At 43.1% G+C, this 20851-nt stretch overlaps 1 protein-coding gene across 3 annotated transcripts in view; it reads left to right on the top strand.

Annotated features, from left to right (window-relative positions):
• Nucleotides 1–20851, top strand: part of LOC124802849 (sodium-coupled monocarboxylate transporter 1-like) — a 235068-nt gene that overhangs the window by 124345 nt on the left and 89872 nt on the right. For all 3 annotated transcript variants that reach the window (XM_047263870.1, XM_047263872.1, XM_047263871.1), the window contains 2 exons: nt 6705–6845; nt 10840–10948. In XM_047263870.1, coding sequence (XP_047119826.1) covers nt 6705–6845; nt 10840–10948 — 250 coding nt within the window. The remainder of the gene's footprint in view (nt 1–6704; nt 6846–10839; nt 10949–20851) is intronic.

A 20851-nucleotide genomic window follows, 5' to 3' on the forward strand; every position in this document is an offset into this window, starting at 1 on the left:
AAGTCTTCTTCAAATTTTCAGTCTATGTTGGAAAAATAAGAGGGTATCAAAAGACTGGCTAAGATCCGAAGTAATTTCTATCTTTAAAAAGGACGATAAAAATAAATGTAATAACAATCGAAACATAAGCCTTCTGAATGCAGCCTATAAATGAAATGCCAAGATCTTGAAATCAGGATTTAAAAATATCATGGAAAAGCTAATGTCTGAAGGGTAATCAGGTTTCCAGGAAAGGACGAGGAACTATTAACAATGTTTTTACACTGCAACAGGTTATAGAAAAGACACGAGAGTTCGATGTGAAAACCCATCATACTTTTGTGGATTTTGAGCAAGCAGTCGATAATGTGAATATTGAAATGCTGTGCAATATTATGGAGGAACGAGGCTATCCATTTCATCTTGTAAATGCTATTAAAAGCCTATATGCAAAAACATCAAAATTGTTGTATGTATGGGAATATATAACAACAAACCCGATTAACACAGACGAAATGGGTGTTTCAAAATTACATTAACAACCTGACAAACTTCAAGGAGCTGTAGCAAGTGTCTTGAGGAACAAAATGAGGTTAGGAACTAATATCCGGAAATATCCAACGACTCCACAAAGCGTCGAAGTAATTCGTGCCGGCGCCTGTGGAAAGATCTTCTACAACAATTTCCGCGTTCCACATTTTGGGTGGAGGTTGTATGGACTCAAAGAAGCAAAAAATGTCCAGTAAACTTGGGCTCTACAATACATATCTTGAAAGTAATACTTGTTCAATAAGGCGGGTGTTTCACTGTAGTGAAATGAATATGTTCTCACAACCCTTACAGTATCCATTTTTTTTTCTCGGTCCATACTACCACCTCTGAAAGTTGTCTACACCACAATCTTAGCAACAATAGCACCAGTGCATATACTCCACCGTCAGAAGTTTCAGAAGGTTTTTCGCTTATAACTTTCGACTACTTCGTTTCCCGACCAGAGTCACTTACCTCAAATTGATGAATTTATTCTTCTCCATTATCCCTGGAAGTCTTTATCATCATCGTGGAATCGTCCTGTGTACACATACTTACACAGGCGCCGGTGCCTTTAACTTCGACACTTTGTACCGTCTTCGGATGACGTTTCCGGGAACGGGTTCCTATCCTCATACTGTTCCTGAAGACGACTTCTACGTCCCCTCGTAGCTTATCAGTGTAGTTTTTGAACGTCCTGTATACATATGAAGTTATCAGCAAATGGAAAATTTTGAAACAAAAATTGAATTCTTTTAGATCGTGCCAATAGACTAAATGTTATTCTACACGCAGAAGACCTAGTTCTAATTACAGAGAATGAAGATGACCTCCAGACGGGAGTCAGTGAGTTGCACCAGGTAGCCTCAGATTACAACATAACATTGTCGGTAGATAAAATGAAAGTCATGGCATTTCGTGGCAGATAGTCAGAAAATCTAAAATAGTCTCGAATCATTAAATCTTGGGGGAAGTTAAATATTTTAAATATCTAGGATGCGACATCAATTACGAATATAACCATGACATGAACCAAAAATTAAATAAATTTACTTCCATATGTGGAACCATTGCAAAAAGTTTGTAGAATAAATCCAGAGAAGGAACCAAGCTGAAGCTTTTGTAAAACAATAGCAGTACCAACACCTATTTGTGGCAGTGAAGCATGGGCAACAATAAGACGCCAAGAAAGTAGAATACAGGCCCAAGAAATGGAACTTCTAAGAATACAGGAAAGCTGTACAATGAAAGATCGAAAAGGAAATGAAGATGAAAGGAAAGGTTTAGGAATATATAACCTAAACAAAAATAAAGGAAAATAGGGTAAATGGAAGGAGCATGTAGATCGTATTGGTGGAGAAAGATTCCCGGTAAAGGCTATCAGTTATAAATGCACTGGAAAAAGAAATGTAGGAAGACCATACGAGAGAGAGAGTACCGTAACAGGCAGTTTACCTAATACGTGAAGTGAAGAATAAGAAGAAGAAGAAAAAGAAGGCATAATTTTGGGTAAAATGATGCGAATACTAACCTAATGTTATGTACTGACATCCGTAGCACACAAAACAGCCAGCATTCTCCTCTAGAAATGAAAATAAACGCTTAACGTTGGTAAACGAGACTTTATACTATTTCTGATAAACATGAGGACGTGTTGGAAAGCAGTGTCCTAAATTTTTTATGTGCAAATCCTTAAAACATTTTAAATAAAACAAACTTGAGTGTTCATATGTACATATTTATTTCTCAACGTAATCTCCCTGGCGGCGAACACATTGCTCCCAACAAGAGTTCAGTATGATGATACCGTCATTGTAGAACGTTTGACTTCGTTGACAGGACCACATCCTGACCTCTCCTTGCACCGATTCATCAGTATCAAATTGAAGTCCTCGAAGAAGTTCTTTAAGTTTTGGAAAAATATGAAAGTCGGATGGACCCAAGTCGGGTCTGTATTGGGGTTGATCTAAGACAGTGAAACCAAGACGTCGGATTCTCGCTGATGTCGCAGTACTTGTGCATGGTCTGGCGTTTTACTGCTGAAGGAGAGGATGCACAATGTATGGATGAACCCTTTGAATTCAAAAATTGATTACAGCACGCTGTTCCCACGCATCGGAGTAATTACGTTACATACCGCCATGTTGCACGGTTGAATCCGGAGTCCTCTAGCAGCAAAGGGCTGCAATTATGAGGACATGAAGAATAAAGATGTAAAATGCTAATAACGTTTGTTTTCAGAATGAAGTTTTCACTCTGCAGCGGAGTGTGCGCTGATATGAAACTTCCTGGCAGATTAATGCTGTGTGCCGGATCGAGACTCGAATTCGGGACCTTTGCGATGGTAGAGAACTTGCCCGCGAAAGGCAAAGGTCCCGAGTTCGAGTCTCGGTTCAGCACGCAGCTTTAATCTGCCAGGAAGTTTCATATCAGCGCACACTCCGCTTCAGAGTGAAAATCTTATTCTGGAAATATCTCCCAGGCCGTGGCAAAACCATGTCTCCGCAATATCCTTTCTTCCAGGAGTGTTAGTTCTGCAAATTTCGCAGGAGAACTTCTGTGAAGTTTTGAAGGTGGGAGACGAGGTACTGGTGGAAGTGAAGCTGTGAGGACGGGTCGTGACTCGTGCTTGAAGAGCTCTGATGGTAAAACACTTGCCCGCGAAAGGCAGAAGCCCCGAGTTTGAGTCTCGGTCCGTCACACAGTTTTAATTTGCCAGAAAGTTTCAACATTTGCTTTCTTTAAGAATTTTCACTTAAAGAAAGGTAGGAGGCATTACTTTTCAGCACGCTTCCGTACTTTGATAAATCACATTTCGTGGAAAATAAATCAAACTAAACATAATACCCGCTGCAGGTGGGGAATTTTTGTTTCATATGCCAAGAATGTTAGAACACAACAGTGAGGAAGGGGGGAGGTATGCGATAAAAGCCGATTACTCTTTCGTTTTCTGCTCACTGGATGTTCTGTGAGGGTACGTCAACAAATATAAGCACTTTCCCAGTCTTGAACGTGGTACGAACATCAACTGTAAGTAAGCTTCGATTAATAAAGTAAACAGCTAATCAGTTGCTGCAAGTTTAAATAAATAAACTCGACTTAGCTTTTGATAACGCTATGAGTATCTTCTTAAGAAGTACGTCGTGCTACTTGGTCACATTAATTAAAACTTATTACATTAATCACAAACGAACCACATGAAGTCACATACAGTAATTATAACCAAAATGTCCATTGAAATTGTAAGAGTGAAGTACCTGTTGCTTTTGAATGAAGGAAAAATCGAACACTTTTTATGTAATGTAATCGAGTAACACAGAAGAGGAAGATACTCCTAGTAGTATCGAAACCTAGGTGAAATTTAAATAAATAAACTTCCGGCAACTGATTGGCTGTTTATTTTATTAACTGACACGCACTTTCGTCCTAATCGCCTTTAGTTTGGCAGTATGGCTTCGTGAGCTGGCCAGCCGCTAAATTGCGCCATTCTCATCACTTGTGACGGGTCTCAGTGTTGTCACATAAGTTTTCTTCGCTGTTTTGCGACGTAAAGGTGGCTGAACTACTTTCGATTTGCGCCAATGAAGAACAGTGTTTAGTAATCCGTATTTTGTAGTCTAAAGTTGACCTGGAGCTGAAATTCACCAAAGACGAGGGTAATGTTTCCTCGCGGCCATGTCCTTAGCAATAAACTGAACAGCTCAAAAGCGTAATGGCAGAGCTAAGAGAAGAACCTACAATTACATCCATTATTGATGTCAATATTAACAAGCCGTGATCTGATCTTCAATAACTGACGAGTGACTGTTGAAGTGGCATACCGAATGCATTTCAGCCGTGGTTCTGCATATGATGTCATCGAGCTCAACTATCATAAGATCGGTGAAAGACGGATCCGAAAACAGCTCGACGAAGAGCACTAGTGCATCTGCCAGCAGCTACTGGGCCGTCATGCTAATGAAGGAGAATTTATTGTAATGGATCATCACTAGAGATGAAACACGATTTTATCATTTTGAACCAGAGTGCTAAATGCAGACCATGGTACGGAAACAACGTGGGTCTCCTGCAGGAAAAGTGACACGTATAGATTTTTTTTTGTGTGGCCCCATCAAGGAGGTACTTATAATGTGGAGATGTCTCTGTGCATCTACCAGACCCGCAAAGTGTCATCTCTCCTCGAAGAAAAACGGATAGAAAATGAAGGAACTTGTGAATCCACACGACAGAGTCACATAATCTGAGGGCAGCTGATGTTCCTGCACTACCCGTGGCAGAGAGGAGCCCCATACATGACAGTCCTGTGCTTTTGCAACACCGTGTAGAGTAAAACGATACTCGTCCATTATTCTCTGGCCACGTTTCATCCATTTCCATGCACGCCAGAAAACGAAGGGAAAAGTCAAGGCTTTGTAGCCTATCTTGTGGCTTCATTTGGTGCACATTCTGAATCTTGTAGGGATACCAGTGTAAAATGCGCTGCAAAATCTTTTGAACTGTTGACGAAGGGAGAGACAATTCCCGTGACATGACTCGAGCACTGGCTGCAGAATTTGCGGAATATCATGCACATTCGGCTGTAACAACAGGAACTTCATTAACAACTGCCGTGGGAATGGGCCGCGTCCCTCTCCCTGATACATCATTTAATTCATCTGTTTCTTCAAATTGTTTGATCATATTCTTTAATCTACTTATTGACATGGGTCCTCTTCGCAGTTGTTTCTACCAGCGACACTCCCGCAATGCAGTGCTACTATTGCTGCCTTTCGGATGAAGCACCTTTACCAGCAGTGCACGGTCTTTCTTCTCAATAGCCATTGCATTTCACACGGAGAACTTCAACCTTCTAAACCCTTTACACCGACACTCACTTTACAAAAGAAATCAACATGAATCGCCAAGCAACAAGAAGCATACTGATGTCGAAACAGGAAACATATCACATTCTTGATGAAGATTTCTAGGGGCTCCAGCCGGGTGCTAGCGTTGATATCCTGCGACGATTCGGGAAGTGTCATACTACCTATCTTCTGGCGCCAGAAGATGGGTAGTATGACACTTCCCGAAACGTCGCGAGATATCAACTCTACCACCCGGCTGGAGACCCGAGAACTCTTCATCAATAGATTACGCAGGGAAAGCCTACAGTCACATTTCACATTCTGTTATAGCGCCATTTTTCACGTGGTGGCAGGAAGTGGAACCATTGCTTTTCGCCATACACTGACAGCGCACCAATTAATGATCGTACCTATGATGTTTCAGTGTTCTGCGATGCATATATCTTGCACTGCAGCGCTCTGAACTCTGTCATTTAATTATAATCACATGGGTCCCTAACAATAGAGAAACAGACATAGGGTAACGCACAGATTCCCCTCACCTGCTCACTAGTTGTGCGAATGTCCAGATAAAGACTCCAGATCCACGCAAATGCCAACGAAGTCTTTTCATACAGTTTGTTCACAATATTCTGAACGAATTCTAAGGGAGGTGCGGGGAGGAGAGGAATCAGAGTACACCCATTGACTCCCAAAACATTGGCAACTTGGGGGGGGGGGGGGAGGCGGTAGGAGAAGGACGGGTAGAAAAAAGCCACACATCCGCCACCGCCACCTAGTGCTGTAGGCCAAAGTCGGCTGACTTCTGTTGGCTTCTGCAAGTCCATAGCCGGGATACCCTCGTTCAGGACGTTATGATCAAATAGTAGTTTTAGTAACAGTGGCTACATCTATTGTCAATACAGCTTTTATTACTCCCATTGGTATGTTGTACCAAATTAATGAACTCCTCAAACTAAAATATCACATTATCATTCTTATATTTTGTAAGTTCATAAAACCGGTATAACGCAACATTAAACACTGTTAAATATTCTTGTCATTGTGACAATGACAGCCGGCCGCTGTGACCGAGCGGTTTTAGGCGCTTCAGTCTGGAACCGCGCGACCACTACGGTCGCAGGTTCGAATCCTGCCTCGGGCATGGATGTGTGTGATGTACTTAGGTTAGTTAGGTTTAAGTAGTTCTAAGTTCTAGGGGACTGATGATCTCAGATGTTAAGTCCCATAGTGCTCAGAGCCATTTTTTTGACAATGATAAAACACATGATGTAATGCAATGGAATCCAGCGTTGCTTCGATCGGCTGCGACGCTACGTGCGGCTGATGACGCGTGGCTCTCGCCCGCAGGCTGGACTGGAACCCGACGGCGCGGCTGTCTCTGGCCAGCGTGCTGGTGGGCGGCACCGTGCACTTGATGGCCATCGCCAGCGTCGACCAGATGATGATGCAGCGCTACCTGTCGCTGCCCACGCTCGCCAGGGCCAGGCTGTGAGTACGCCACACCTTTCTCCAGGCCAGTTATATCGCTGAGTAGGAAGTTAACAACCTTTCCATTACAGCAGTGTTGCAAACATACCGCATGCACTATGATCCGCTTGCTTCCTCTGTATTGGCGACAACTGTCCATACGTCAGCGGGACGGCAGTTCTTGCTGTGAAACGAGGTAGTCAGGGAGGTTTTCAGTCTACAAGGGGAGGCTAGACGCTGCGACGCACTGATTTCCACTAACTTAATCCTGCCAGTTGGTAGTCACTCGAGAGTAAATAATGTGAAATAGTTATGTACATTCTCTTCCATTTTCCAAAACAATGGAGGTCAAAGGTCATGACGCAGCGCCCATTTTGGAAAAGATGAATTTGTTAGAATACTCGAAAACAAGATTCTTTTTTCTACGTGTCACGCCCACATCCAACAAGTTCGCAAAAAATCAAAGAACTGGCGATCTCAATCTCTTACAAATATTGTGTATTGAACCGGGGGACCTAGAAACGATGGAGAGGCTTCGTCCCTGCCGTAGCCCTCAGTGGTTCACAACCCGACAACTGGCTATAGCAGTCCACTCAACTCACCGCCGCCCCACACCGAACCCAGTGTTACTGTGCACAGTTTCCACCCCCCCCCCCCCCTCCCTGGGAACAGGAGGTAACGTCTCATACCAGAGGAGTGTAGAGTAATTATGGTGTATGCGTACATGAAGACTGGTTGTGCAGCAGTCGTCGACATGGTGTAACAGATGCGGAATAAGGGGAACCCTTTCGCATTCGCCGAGACAGATGGAAAACCGCCTTAAAAACCATCCACAGGCCGGCCGGCACACCACACCTCGAAACTAATCCACCAGGCGATTCGTGCCGAGGATCGGCACGCCTTCCCGCTCGGGAAGCAGCACTTTAGACCTAGGGCTAGCCGGGCGGGCTTGTTACAAATATACTTCAGATTGAAATATCGCGCTAACTGTGGCAGTGGTCAAGTGATATAAGATCAGATAACAATCCATTTCTGTACATTGAATGATATCGACCTGCCACACTTGCTGTTCCTGTTAGGATTAAACCATCCCTTTACAGGTCCAGACACATTAATGAGACCACCGCTTTTGTCTGATATTAAAGTGCAGTAATATCTCACTGACGGCAGGCGGCAACACTAGCAGTGGAGGGTATATAAAGTGTGTCAGGTGGACACAGAAAACGCTGAAGTCATTATCATATCAGGAAACATAGCGAGTTACGCGACGTACAAAGAGGCACAATCATTGGCTTTCGGGCCGAGAGTGGAAGCATTTCCGAAATGGCTAAGATTGTAAACTGTTCGGATGCTGCCGTGGTTAAAGTATACCGTTCAAGATAAAATGGTTGCCTCTGAACTTCACTGACTCTCTTGCTGCACGTCTCATAGCGGTCTTCATTGCAAAAGTTGGTTAATCAGGCTTTTGACAGGCGGTTACAACAATGCGACTGGACGGTATTGCAGAGTTCTATTTTAATGTCGCCGTTATTAACGGAATAGAGCTAGCAACTGGAGTAACTCGGTCAAACAGCCTGCTCTTGTCCAAGGTCTCATGTGCTTTGAGCACCAAGGGTGATATGGAAAAGCAGTTTACTAAAAAGGAGCTCAAAGCTAACTTTATTTTACTGGATCTCCAGGACTCTGCTGCTGCTGCTTACTCTAGGCGTAGGTGAGTAAGTTTTTCGCGTAAAAGCCATGTGATAGCCTATGGACTTATAGCCGCGCATCTCTCGAATTCTTAGGTTTGCACCATATTTAATAAGTACGGAGATGTTCGTTAACCTGACAGTCATCATTTTCTTAGAGCTTTCATCCCACTTCAAAGCGGGGTCCGCCTTGTTATTAAGAATTTGGCAATGATAGCGTGAGAGGGTGTCCAGATGGCCATTCTGTAACCAACCCGCACCCCCTGGGACGGAAATTAGTGTACCCCTGCTGTTGCATCTAGTGTAAGCCATGAAACAGTGCGAACGTTTTTCAGATATCTGCGAGTCGTGTAACTGAGGCAGGACGTGGGGACCAGCTCGGTATTCACCTAGTGGGATGTGGAAAACCGCCTAAAAACCACATCCAGGCTGGCCGGCACACTGACCCTCGTCGTTAATCCATCGGGCTGGCAGTCCTACCAGAGTTCAGGAAGCAGCGCATTAGCGCTCTTGGCTAATCTGGCGGGCATTCATTAACTTCACATTAGTAATTCCAATGAGTCACTTAACAGCAATTTATTCATAGTACACAATAAGCATAGAAAGTAACTGATCTGCTGTCTGTATGTACATAAAATTCCTTCATCTGCTCGTTACCCTCAGTCGGTAAAAATGGTGCTCTCAAAGGATTACATTGTCGTGCGTCTGTCTCTCTGTCTCTCTCTCTCTGACTGTAAAGACCCCTTTTTCTCAGGAGCTAGTAGGTGTATAAAGTTGAAAATTACGTCAGATACTAAGGTCCACGGACCCTTGGCGGAGTTAGAAATTCAAGCTTGTAAGTCAATTCAGTCAAAAGATAAGGCCATTTATGTTACATATTTTGATACTCGCAAACTCCCTCATAGAAAGCTATAGGGCACTTCCACCAGAATTATGAAATTTGGCAAGAAGCAAGGTTTGACAGTAAAAGTAAAGGATGAAATTCGAAAATTGTTTATTTATAATTATACAACAAAAAATTCATTTTGACATTTGTTACCCGTCTGTTTGTCTGTCGCCTGTTAAGACCAATTTTTTTTTCAGTAACAGGTAGACGTATCAAGTCCAAATTAATGTCACGTACTAAGGTCTACGCTCTATTCACGGCGTCAAATATTTAAGCTACAAAGCCAATGCGACCAAAAGATTATGTCACATGTTTTGACATTCGAAAACTCACTCGTTAAAGCCTAGAGGGTACTCCCCGTTGAGGTAGCATCATAAAATTTGGCAAGCAGCAAAGTTTTACAGTTCAAATAACGGAAAAAATACCGAAAACTGTTAAATTTTAACTATATCAAATTAAAAAATCATTTCGCATTAGAACATACATTGTATTAATCATCCGTCAAAAGCATAACAGCGAAATATTCCTTCAAGTAAACATAAAATATAAGTTGTATCTATGTTTTAGTAAGTAAATAAAATTATTAAATATTCCCTCTCCACACACAAAACGGTAGACCCCTGCTCGCTCCTTTTTGAATGTCAGGGCTAGTCTCAGTAACTACCGTACAGATCTTGGTAAAGGTTTTCTTAATAGTAGACTGTTTACGAGGAAATTTTATGTGTACAATTTATAAATATGTCGTAGCCAATTGGCTGAACTACCAAAAATTACAAAAGCTAATACTAAATTACGCCAAAAAAATTAAACTTAAAACTCGTTTGATGTGTTGGAGTTCATGGGACCGGTATCTTGCCAGTATCAGTATCGATATCAGACAAAAATCGTCGAGATTTTCGATTGCTGGTATGGATGAACTGCACATATACATAATTTGTATGGAACTCTCACGCCGCGAGTCCAACTCCCAGTTGGCCAGCTTGATCCTGGCAACGTTTATGAAAAGAAAAGAATTAATGAGAAGGCAAATTGACGGCAACGAAAGGCTTTCATGGACAGTGCTCGTTAGCGCAAACAAATTGACGAGTAACCACAGTTATGGACCCATGTAATAGTTCTCACACTAATGGCTAGTATCTGGAAGTAAGGTTTCTAAAATCTAGCTCGATGTCCAGTAGGAAATACAGTGGACGTCAAAGAAGTAACAACGTAAACACGCTGGAGGTCAACTCACGAGTAATCTGCACCAGATCGTATTGTGTCTTACAAGCACAGCTCGGTTCCGACCAGCCAGTAAAGGAGCGGTCTTGTCATAGTGACTGGGCCGACACTCGATCAGTTTGTGTCCAGTTGGGATGTTAAAACATTTCGTCTCGTGTTACATGATGTTGAATGTCTCATTTAGAGTTTCAGCTACTTTCGTAAGTTGATTTCGTTTCAGAGCTCTGTGCGTCTTCACCGTGGGAGTCATGAGCCTGGTCCTGCTAAGCACTTACAGCGGCCTCCTCATCTTCGCCAGATACTACGACTGTGACCCACTCACCACCAAGGTAGGAGCAACAAATCTGCTTCTGTTTCTTTATTTACGCATTTTTTTCACATGGCAAGCGGGGAATCCGGGTTCGAGTCCCAGTTTGGCACAAATTTTAATATGTCACCAATAAACTGTGCCGCTGAAGTCTAATCGTATTCGCAATTGCCAACACATTTCTTTTGTTTCATACAGCTGTATATTGTTGAAATCTGGTTTCGTAGGACAAAGCGGATCAGGTTGTGGAAAGGGGCTAAGGTCAAGAACACACAACTTTATTCCTCAAACCAATGCACAGTTTTCTCTTTAAAAACAACTAAGATCAGTTCACGGCTGAGGGTCCAAGTAACTTCTCCAGAATAAGTTTAAATGACTGCTTTTAAAACACCAGAGTAACGGCTGAAGGCCTTACTTAAGTACAATTACAATATCTTCTCGGCTAAAGGCCGAAATAATATTTCAGATCAGCTAAGGAAATTCTTTAAAAGCCAAGCATTTACAAATTCCGGCTAAAGGCCATATTAAGGAAAATTCGAGTTAATTCTTCAGCTGAAAGGTCAATAAAAAAATTTCTTTACATAATAAAAGAGAGGGTTTAAAATACGCTTTTACACAGTACAACAGAAAAACATCTTAAGAAACTTGAAGTATCTTGTCGGCTGAAGGCCCAAACAATTACTCAAGAATAATTAAAGTTAACCTGAAGACAAACATTTACAGAACACGGCTGAAGACCGTTCCAAGAATTCAAGATAATTAAAGAAAAACCTTACAGAAAATGATTTACATATTAAAGGCACGGATTCTGTAACACACGCGGCCGAAGGCCTAAATACAGAGCAACAAGAATTTTAAATGAAACACGGCTAAAGGCCTAATCTTAAGTTATTATGAAATTCGGCTGAAGGCCATATACTAAACATAAAACAGAGAGTATTAACGCACGGCTGAAGGCCTGGCACAGTACCCGCGAACAAATAAAATGACAATCACAGACAACCAACAGTGGTGCTCAGAAGTGTTCCAAGGGTCGGACTGGGCAGAAAACCCTAATCACAGTTTAGGTGAGACAGGCAGCCAAGCGTAACACTAAACAATCGGGTTGCAACACGACCTAGGGACGGCTGAATAACCAACTAACAACCTAATCAATTCCCTCTGTCGCAACCGACCAACCGCCTATTCCAGTACGCAGACAATATTCATTTGCCCAGTGGAAATCACAGAAGCTACACACAGTTCCACGTAAACACACTTACACAAGAACTTGAACAATCGTAAAAGCAGCCACTGTGGAACAACAAGGACGAATCAATTCGACGCACAGAGTTTCCACAAGCGGTCGGCGACCAAATACACATCGTCCGGTGAGACGACCGACCGAACGACCAACCCAGGTCGTTCTCACGCAAGTTGTGTGTGTCGGCGACGGTTGGGCGAGTCTTGGCTGTCCGAAGCTGACTGTAGCTACAGCCCGACTCATCTCCATGTCCGTTCGGAACTCGGAGACACGGCGACCCGGGAACCCTGGCTCGAACCCATCCATGCAGAGGTAACTCTTGCCCATTGGCCACGACATCTCTGCACAAGGAAGGAACCGACCCACGTCCGGCAAGATGAACAAGTGTAGAGGCCCAGAAGCGGTCAAAAGACCCAATACGCGTCGCCCGATGAGACGACCAACCGAACGACCGACCAACGGTCGTCCCGCTCCAGTCTCCATCCGTCGGACAGTTCATGTGTGTCGCCAGCGGCCGGCCGCACCTCACTGGCGCTCCGTCCCCGACTTCACTGCTGCTGCGTCCGGACGGAACTCTCACAGACGACGACCCGGAAATACAGGGTGTTTCAAAAATGACCGGTATATTTGAAACGGCAATAGAAACTAAACGAACAGCGATAGAAATACACCGTTTGTTGCAATATGCTTGGGACAACAGTACATTTTCAGGCAGACAAACTTTCGAAATTACAGTAGTTACAATTTTCAACAACAGATGGCGCTGCGGTCTGGGAAACTCTATAGTACGATATTTTCCACATATCCACCATGCGTAGCAATAATATGGCGTAGTCTCTGAATGAAATTACCCGAAACCTTTGACAACGTGTCACATGCAGATGAGATGTACTGCTTCAGCTGTTCAATTGTTTCTGGATTCTGGCGGTACACCTGGTCTTTCAAGTGTCCCCACAGAAAGAAGTCACAGGGGTTCATGTCTGGCGAATAGGGAGGCCAATCCACGCCACCTCCTGTATGTTTCGGATAGCCCAAAGCAATCACACGATCATCGAAATATTTATTCAGGAAATTAAAGACGTCGGCCGTGCGATGTGGCCGGGCACCATCTTGCATAAACCACGAGGTGTTCGCAGTGTCGTCTAAGGCAGTTTGTACCGCCACAAATTCATGAAGAATGTCCAGATAGCGAGATGCAGTAATCGTTTCGGATCTGAAAAATGGGCCAATGATTCCTTTGGAAGAAATGGCGGCCCAGACCAGTACTTTTTGAGGATGCAGGGACGATGGGACCGCAACATGGGGCTTTTCGGTTCCCCATATGCGCCAGGTCTGTTTATTGACGAAGCCGTCCAGGTAAAAATAAGCTTCGTCAGTAAACCAAATGCTGCCCACATGGATATCGCTGTCATCAATCCTGTGCACTATATCGTTAGCGAATGTCTCTCGTGCAGCAACGGTAGCGGCGCTGAGGGGTTGCCGCGTTTGAATTTTGTATGGATAGAGGTGTAAACTCTGGCGCATGAGACGATACGTGGACGTTGGCGTCATTTGGATCACAGCTGCAACACGGCGAACGGAAACCCGAGGCCGCTGTTGGATCACCTGCTGCAGTAGCTGCGCATTGCCCTCTGTGGTTGCCGTAGGCAGTCGCCCTACCTTTCCAGCACGTTCATCCGTCACGTTCCCAGTCCGTTGAAATTTTTCAAACAGATCCTTTATTGTATCGCTTTTCGGTCCTTTGGTTACATTAAACCTCCGTTGAAAACTTCGTCTTGTTGCAACAACACTGTGTTCTAGGCGGTGGAATTCCAACACCAGAAAAATCCTCTGTTCTAAGGAATAAACCATGTTGTCCACAGCACACTTGCACGTTGTGAACAGCACACGCTTACAGCAGAAAGACGACGTACAGAATGGCGCACCCACAGACTGCGTTGTCTTCTATATCTTTCACATCGCTTGCAGCGCCATCTGTTGTTGAAAATTGTAACTCCTGTAATTTCGAAAGTTTGTCCGCCTGAAAATGTACTGTTGTCCCAAGCATATTGCAACAAACGGTGTATTTCTATCGCTGCTCGTTTAGTTTGTATTGCCGTTTCAAATATACCGGTCATTTTTGAAACACCCTGTACTAGCGGTCACTCCAGGGATGGTACGACAGTGCACACATCGAAACCGCTGCTGCTGCCACACACGGGCAAGCAAACCAGCAACCTAGTGATGCCAGCAAATCGAATTAAAAGGAAAAACGAGGCGACGGAACCACAAAAACAAGATGACGAGCAATAAACGACATGACCGCGAGCCGCGCACTGCTCAATTGTAGCAGAGTCTGTTCGTTCAAACAATACATGTATCTCTGAAGGACATTGCATAGTACACGGTAAAACACAGACAGTTCAAAATAGTATTACATACGGGGATAGGCCGCAACAGTAATATACAAGTCTCTCCCCGTGCGGGAATCGGAGCAACTGTGCGAGTACGGGTCGTAGACACAACGCTACATATGGGGGTTTCAGTCGGTTCGGGAGGCGTGCTCGAATAGCCGAAGTTGTTAATGTAACCGCTCGAGTAAAGCAGGATATCCGGTTCCAAGTCCGAGCCGGCACAAATTTTCATATGTTACTGATAAACTGCGCAGCTGAAATCCAATCCTACTTGTTTCACAAAGGTGCAGATCGTAGCAGTGTCTGTTCCAACAGGTCTGCATGCGTGTTTAAGGACATCGCGTAGTACATTGTAAACAGCAACACTGCAAAATAGTATCCTTTTTGTGGGTGAGGGTGGTCTGGCAGACTGATTCTCGCACTTTTCTGAATCTTTCGTCTTCGATTCTCTCCTGACACGCTGAAAGACGCCTTTCACCTCTGGTAAAGCCAAATAGACAGCACTGTGTTCGACCGTTGTTCGGGTTCCCAGCTAAACATGATGTCTCCCGCTGCTACGTGGACTCAAGTCGGTTTAGATTAGACCATGACAGAGGCCGATGTCGAAACAAATAGAAACTCATACACAGGAAATTTGGTTTTCGTCTTACTATCTAAATATAAGAAATTTAAAAAATCATTATGTTTCGGAACAGATGGCTTTGTGAAAGTCGTTTGGTGCTACACAGTTCTCTGCTGCTTTTCTTAGTTTCCAGATTCTCTGGAGGTTACACAACATCACAGTCAATGATCATAATAATTTATTCGTAGATCTTTCGATCCTTTAGTAGTATTAACATTAGATATGCGTTTCCTTTGTGATCACAAAATCATAATGCGCAATATATAAAAATACAACATAGTCGTGATAAGGGCGGATCACGAATGGTCGAAATTTGTATGTTACTTAGTTACGTGTTCCATTGACCAATAGCACGGAAAACCGTTATGATGTGGAACGTGTCAAATGCACAAGAAATGCGCACAGGAAACAAGGCTTTTTTTTTTTCATTATAGTGTTATATCTAAGTATTTCTATTGTTGTTGTTGTGGTCTTCAGTCCTGAGACTGGTTTGATGCAGCTCTCCATGCTAATCTACCCTGTGCAAGTTCCTTCATCTCCCATTACCTACTGCAACCTACATCCTTCTGAATCTGCTTGGTGTATTCATCTCTTGGTCTCCCTCTACGATTTTTACACTCCACGATGCCCTCCAATGCTAAGTTTGAGATCGCTTGATGCGTCAGGACATGTCCTACCAACCGATCCCTTCTTCTAGTCAAGTTGTGCCACAAACTCCTCTTCTTCCCAATCCTATTCAATACCTCCTCATTAGTTACGTGATATACCCACCTAATCTTCAACATTCTTCTGTAGCACCACATTTCGAAAGCTTCTATTCTCTTCTTGTCCAAACTACTTATTGTCCATGTCTCACTTCCATACATGGCTACACTCCATACAAATACTTTCAAAAACGACTTCCTGACACTTAAATATATACTCGACGTTAACAAATTTCTCTTCTTCAGAAACGCTTTCCTTGCCATTGCCAGTCTCCATTTTATATCCTCTGTACTTCGATCATCATCAGCTATTTTGCTCCCCAAATAGCAAAACTCATTTACTACTTCAAGTGTCTCATTTCCTAATCTAATTCCCTCAGCATCACCCGACTTAATTCGACTACATTCCATTATCCTCGTTTTGCTTTTGTTGATATTCATCTTATATCCTCCTTTCAAGACACTGTCCATTCCGTCTAACTGCTCTTCCAAGTCCTTTGCTGTCTCTGACAGAATTACAATGTCATCGGCGAACCTCAAAGTTTTTATTCCTTCTCCATGGATTTTAATACCTACTCCAGATTTTTCTTTTGTTTCCTTTACTGCTTGCTCAATATACAGAATGAATAACATCGGGGAGAGGCTACAACCCTGTCTCACTCCCTTCCCAACCACTGCTTCCCTATCGTGCCCCTCCACTCTTATAAATGCCATCTGGTTTCTGTACAAATTGTAAATAGCCATTCGCTCCCTGTGTTTTACCCCTGCCAACTTTAGAATTTGAAAGAGAGTACTCCAGTCAACATTATCAAAAGCTTTCTCTAAGTCTACAAATGTTAGAAACGTAGGTTTACCTTTCCTTAATCTTCCTTCTAAGATAAGTCGTAAGGTCAGTATTGCCTCACGTGTTCCAACATTTCTACGGAATGCAAACTGATCTTCCCCGACGTTGACTTCTACCAGTCTTTCCATTCGTCTGTAAATAATTCTCGTTAGTATTTTGCAGCTGTGACTTATTAAACTGATAGTTCGGTAATTTTCACATCTGTCAACACCTGCTTTCTTTGGGATTGGAATTATTATATTCTTCTTGAAGTCTGAGGGTATTTCGCCTGTCTCATACATCTTGCTCACCAGATGGTAGAGTTTTGTGAGGACTGGCTCTCCCAAGGCCGTCAGTAGTTCTAGTGGAATGTTGTCTACTCCTGGGGCCTTGTTTCGACTCAGGTCTTTCAGTGCTCTGTCAAACTCTTCACGCAGTATCGTATCTCCCATTTCATCTTCATCTGCATCCTCTTCCATTTCCATAATATTGTCCTCAAGTACATCGCCCTTGTATAGACCCTCTATATACTCCTTCCACCATTCTGCTTTCTACATCTACATCTACATCTATACTCCGCGAGCCACCTTACGGTGTGTGGCGGAGGGTACTTATTGTACCACTATCTGATCCCCCCTTCCCTGTTCCATTCACGAATTGTGCGTGGGAAGAACGACTGCTTGTAAGTCTCCGTATTTGCTCTAATTTCTCGGATCTTTTCGTTGTGATCATTACGCGAGATATATGTGGGCGGTAGTAATATGTTGCCCATCTCTTCCCGGAATGTGCTCTCTCGTAATTTCGATAATAAACCTCTCCGTATTGCGTAACGCCTTTCTTGAAGTGTCCGCCACTGGAGCTTGTTCAGCATCTCCGTAACGCTCTCGCGCTGACTAAATGTCCCCATGACGAATCGCGCTGCTTTTCGCTGGATCATGTCTATCTCTTCTATTAATCCAACCTGGTAAGGGTCCCATACTGATGAGCAATACTCAAGAATCGGACGAACAAGCGTTTTGTAAGCTACTTCTTTCGTCGATGAGTCACATTTTCTTAGAATTCTTCCTATGAATCTCAACCTGGCGCCTGCTTTGCCCACTATTTCTTTTTGTGATCATTCCACTTCAGATCGCTCCGGATAGTAACTCCTAAGTATTTTACGGTTGTTACCGCTTCCAATGATTTACCACCTATGGCATAATCGTACTGGAATGGATTTCTGCCCCTATGTATGCGCATTATATTACATTTATCTACGTTTAGGGAAAGCTGCCAGCTGTCGCACCATGCATTAATCCTCTGCAGGTCCTCCTGGAGTACGTACGATTCTTCTGATGTTGCTACTTTCTTGTAGACAACCGTGTCATCTGCAAATAGCCTCACGGAGCTACCGATGTTGTCAACTAAGCCATTTATGTATATTGTAAACAATAAAGGTCCTATCACGCTTCCCTGCGGTACTCCCGAAATTACCTCTACATCTGCAGATTTTGAACCGTTAAGAATGACATGTTGTGTTCTTTCTTCTAGGAAATCCTGAATCCAATCACAAACCTGGTCCGATATTCCGTAAGCTCGTATTTTTTTCACTAAACGTAAGTGCGGAACCGTATCAAATGCCTTCCTGAAGTCCAGGAATACGGCATCAATCTGCTCGCCAGTGTCTACGGCACTGTGAATTTCTTGGGCAAACTGGGTACCATCTGAGCTCTTGATATTCATACAAGTGGCTCTCTTTTCTCCAAAGGTCTCTTTAATTTTCCTGTAGGCTGTATCTATCTTACCCCTAGTGAAATAAGCCTCTACATCCTTACATTTGTCCTCTAGCCATGCCTGCTTAGCCATTTTGCACTTCCTGTCGATATCATTTTTAAGACGTTTCTATTCCTTTTTGCCTGCTTCATTTACTGCATTTTTATATTTTCTCCTTTCATCAATTAAATTTAATATTTCTTCTGTTACCCACGGATTTCTACTAGCCCTCGTCTTTTTACCTACTTGATCCTCTGCTGCCTTCACTGCTTCATCCCTCAGATCCACCCATTCGTCTTCTACTCTATTTCTTTCCCCCATTCCTGTCAATTGTTCCCTTACGCTGTTCCTGAAACTCTGTACAACCTCTGGTTTAGTCAGTTTATCCAGGCCCCATCTCCTTAAATTCCCACCTTTTTGCAGTTTCTTCAGTTTTAATCTACAGTTCATAACCAATAGATTATGGTCAGAGTCCACATCTGCCCCTGGAAATGTCCTACAATTTTTACCCTGGTTCCTAAATCTCTGTCTTACCATTATATAATCTATCTGATACCTTTTAGTATCTCCAGGATTCTTCCATTTATACAACCTTCTTTTATGATTCTTGAACCAAGTGTTAGCTATGATTAAGTTATGCTCTGTGCAAAATTCTACCAGACGGCTCCCTCTTTCATTTCTTAGCCCCAATCCGTATTCACCTACTATGTTTCCTTCTCTCCCTTTTCCTACTGTCGAATTCCAGTCACCCATGACTATTAAATTTTCGTCTCCCTTCACTACTTGAATAACTTCTTTTATCTCATCATGCATTTCCTCAATTTCTTCGTCATCTGCAGAGCTAGTTGGCATATAAACTTGTACTACTGTAGTAGGCATGGGCTTCGTGTGTATCCTGGCGCCGGCCGGTGTGGCCGTGCGGTTAAAGGCGCTTCAGTCTGGAACCGCGTGACCGCTACGGTCGCAGGTTCGAATCCTGCCTCGGGCATGGATGGGTGTGATGTCCTTAGGTTAGTTAGGTTTAAGTAGTTCTAAATTCTAGGAACCTGATGACCACAGCAGTTATGTCCCATAGTGCTCAGATCCATTTGAACCATTTGTATCTTGGCCACTATAATACGTTCACTATGCTGTTTGTAGTAGCTTACCCGCACTCCTATTTTTTTTTATTCATTATTAAACCTACTCCTGCATTACCCCTATTTGGTTTTGTATTTGTAACCCTGTATTCACCTGACCAGAAGTCTTGTTCCTCCTGCCACCGAACTTCACTAATTCCCACTATATCTATCTTTAACCTATCCATTTCCCTTTTTTAATTTTCTAACCTACCTGCCCGATTAAGGGATCTGACATTCCACGCTCCGATCCGTAGAATGCCAGTTTTCTTTCTCCTGATAACGACGTCCTCCTGAGTAGTCCCCGCCCAGAGATCCGAATGGGGGGCTATTTTACTTCCGGAATGTTTTACCCAAGATAACGCCATCACCATTTAACCATACAGTAAAGCTGCATGCCCTCGGGAAAAATTACAGCTGTAGTTTCCCCTTGCTTTCAGCCGTTCGCAGTACCGGCACAGCAAGGCCGTTTTGGTTAGTGTTGCAAGGCCAGATCAGTCAATCATCCACCCTGTTGCCCCTGCAACTACTGAAAAGGCTGCTGCCCCTCTTCAGGAACCACACGTTTGTCTGGCTTCTCAACAGATACCCCTCCGTTGTGGTTGCACCTACGGTACGGCTATCTGTATCGTTGAGGCACGCAAGCCTCCCCACCAACGGCAAGGTCCATGATTCATGGGGGGAAGGGGGGGGCAGTATGGGGGGGAGTATTTCTATTATCTATCCCATATTTCTATCCCATATTTCTATTATCTATCCCATTCCCTTAAATGGCACAAAATGCATATGTTATATCTCCAGATTTATTTACTCATATTCAAGAATTCATCTATAGTATAGAAGGAGTTGTGAATTTGTTTTTGAAACTATTACTGCTGTATGTCAGACATTTTATTTCATCTGGTAATTTACCAAAAAGTTTTATAGCAACAAATTTTATCCCTTTCTGTGCCAAAGATAGGTTAAGTAAAGGAAAGTGTACGTTTTTCTTTTTTCTGGTATTGTAATCATGAATGTCGCTGTTGATTTTAAACGGGTCCATGTTGTTGAGAACAAATTTCATTACTGAGTAAATATACTGTGAAACAGTTGTAAGAATTCCTTACCTTTTAAACAGATGCCTACAAGATGTGCGACTATGAACCCCATACATTATTCTAACTACTTTCTTTTGAGCAGTGAATACCTTTTGCTTAAGTGTTGAGTTGTCCCAGAATATTATTCTGTATGACATCAGAGAGTGGAAGTATGCAAAGTATATTAGCTTACT

The sequence above is a fragment of the Schistocerca piceifrons genome, chromosome 6 (assembly GCF_021461385.2).
Source record: "Schistocerca piceifrons isolate TAMUIC-IGC-003096 chromosome 6, iqSchPice1.1, whole genome shotgun sequence".
NCBI lineage: Eukaryota > Metazoa > Arthropoda > Insecta > Orthoptera > Acrididae > Schistocerca > Schistocerca piceifrons.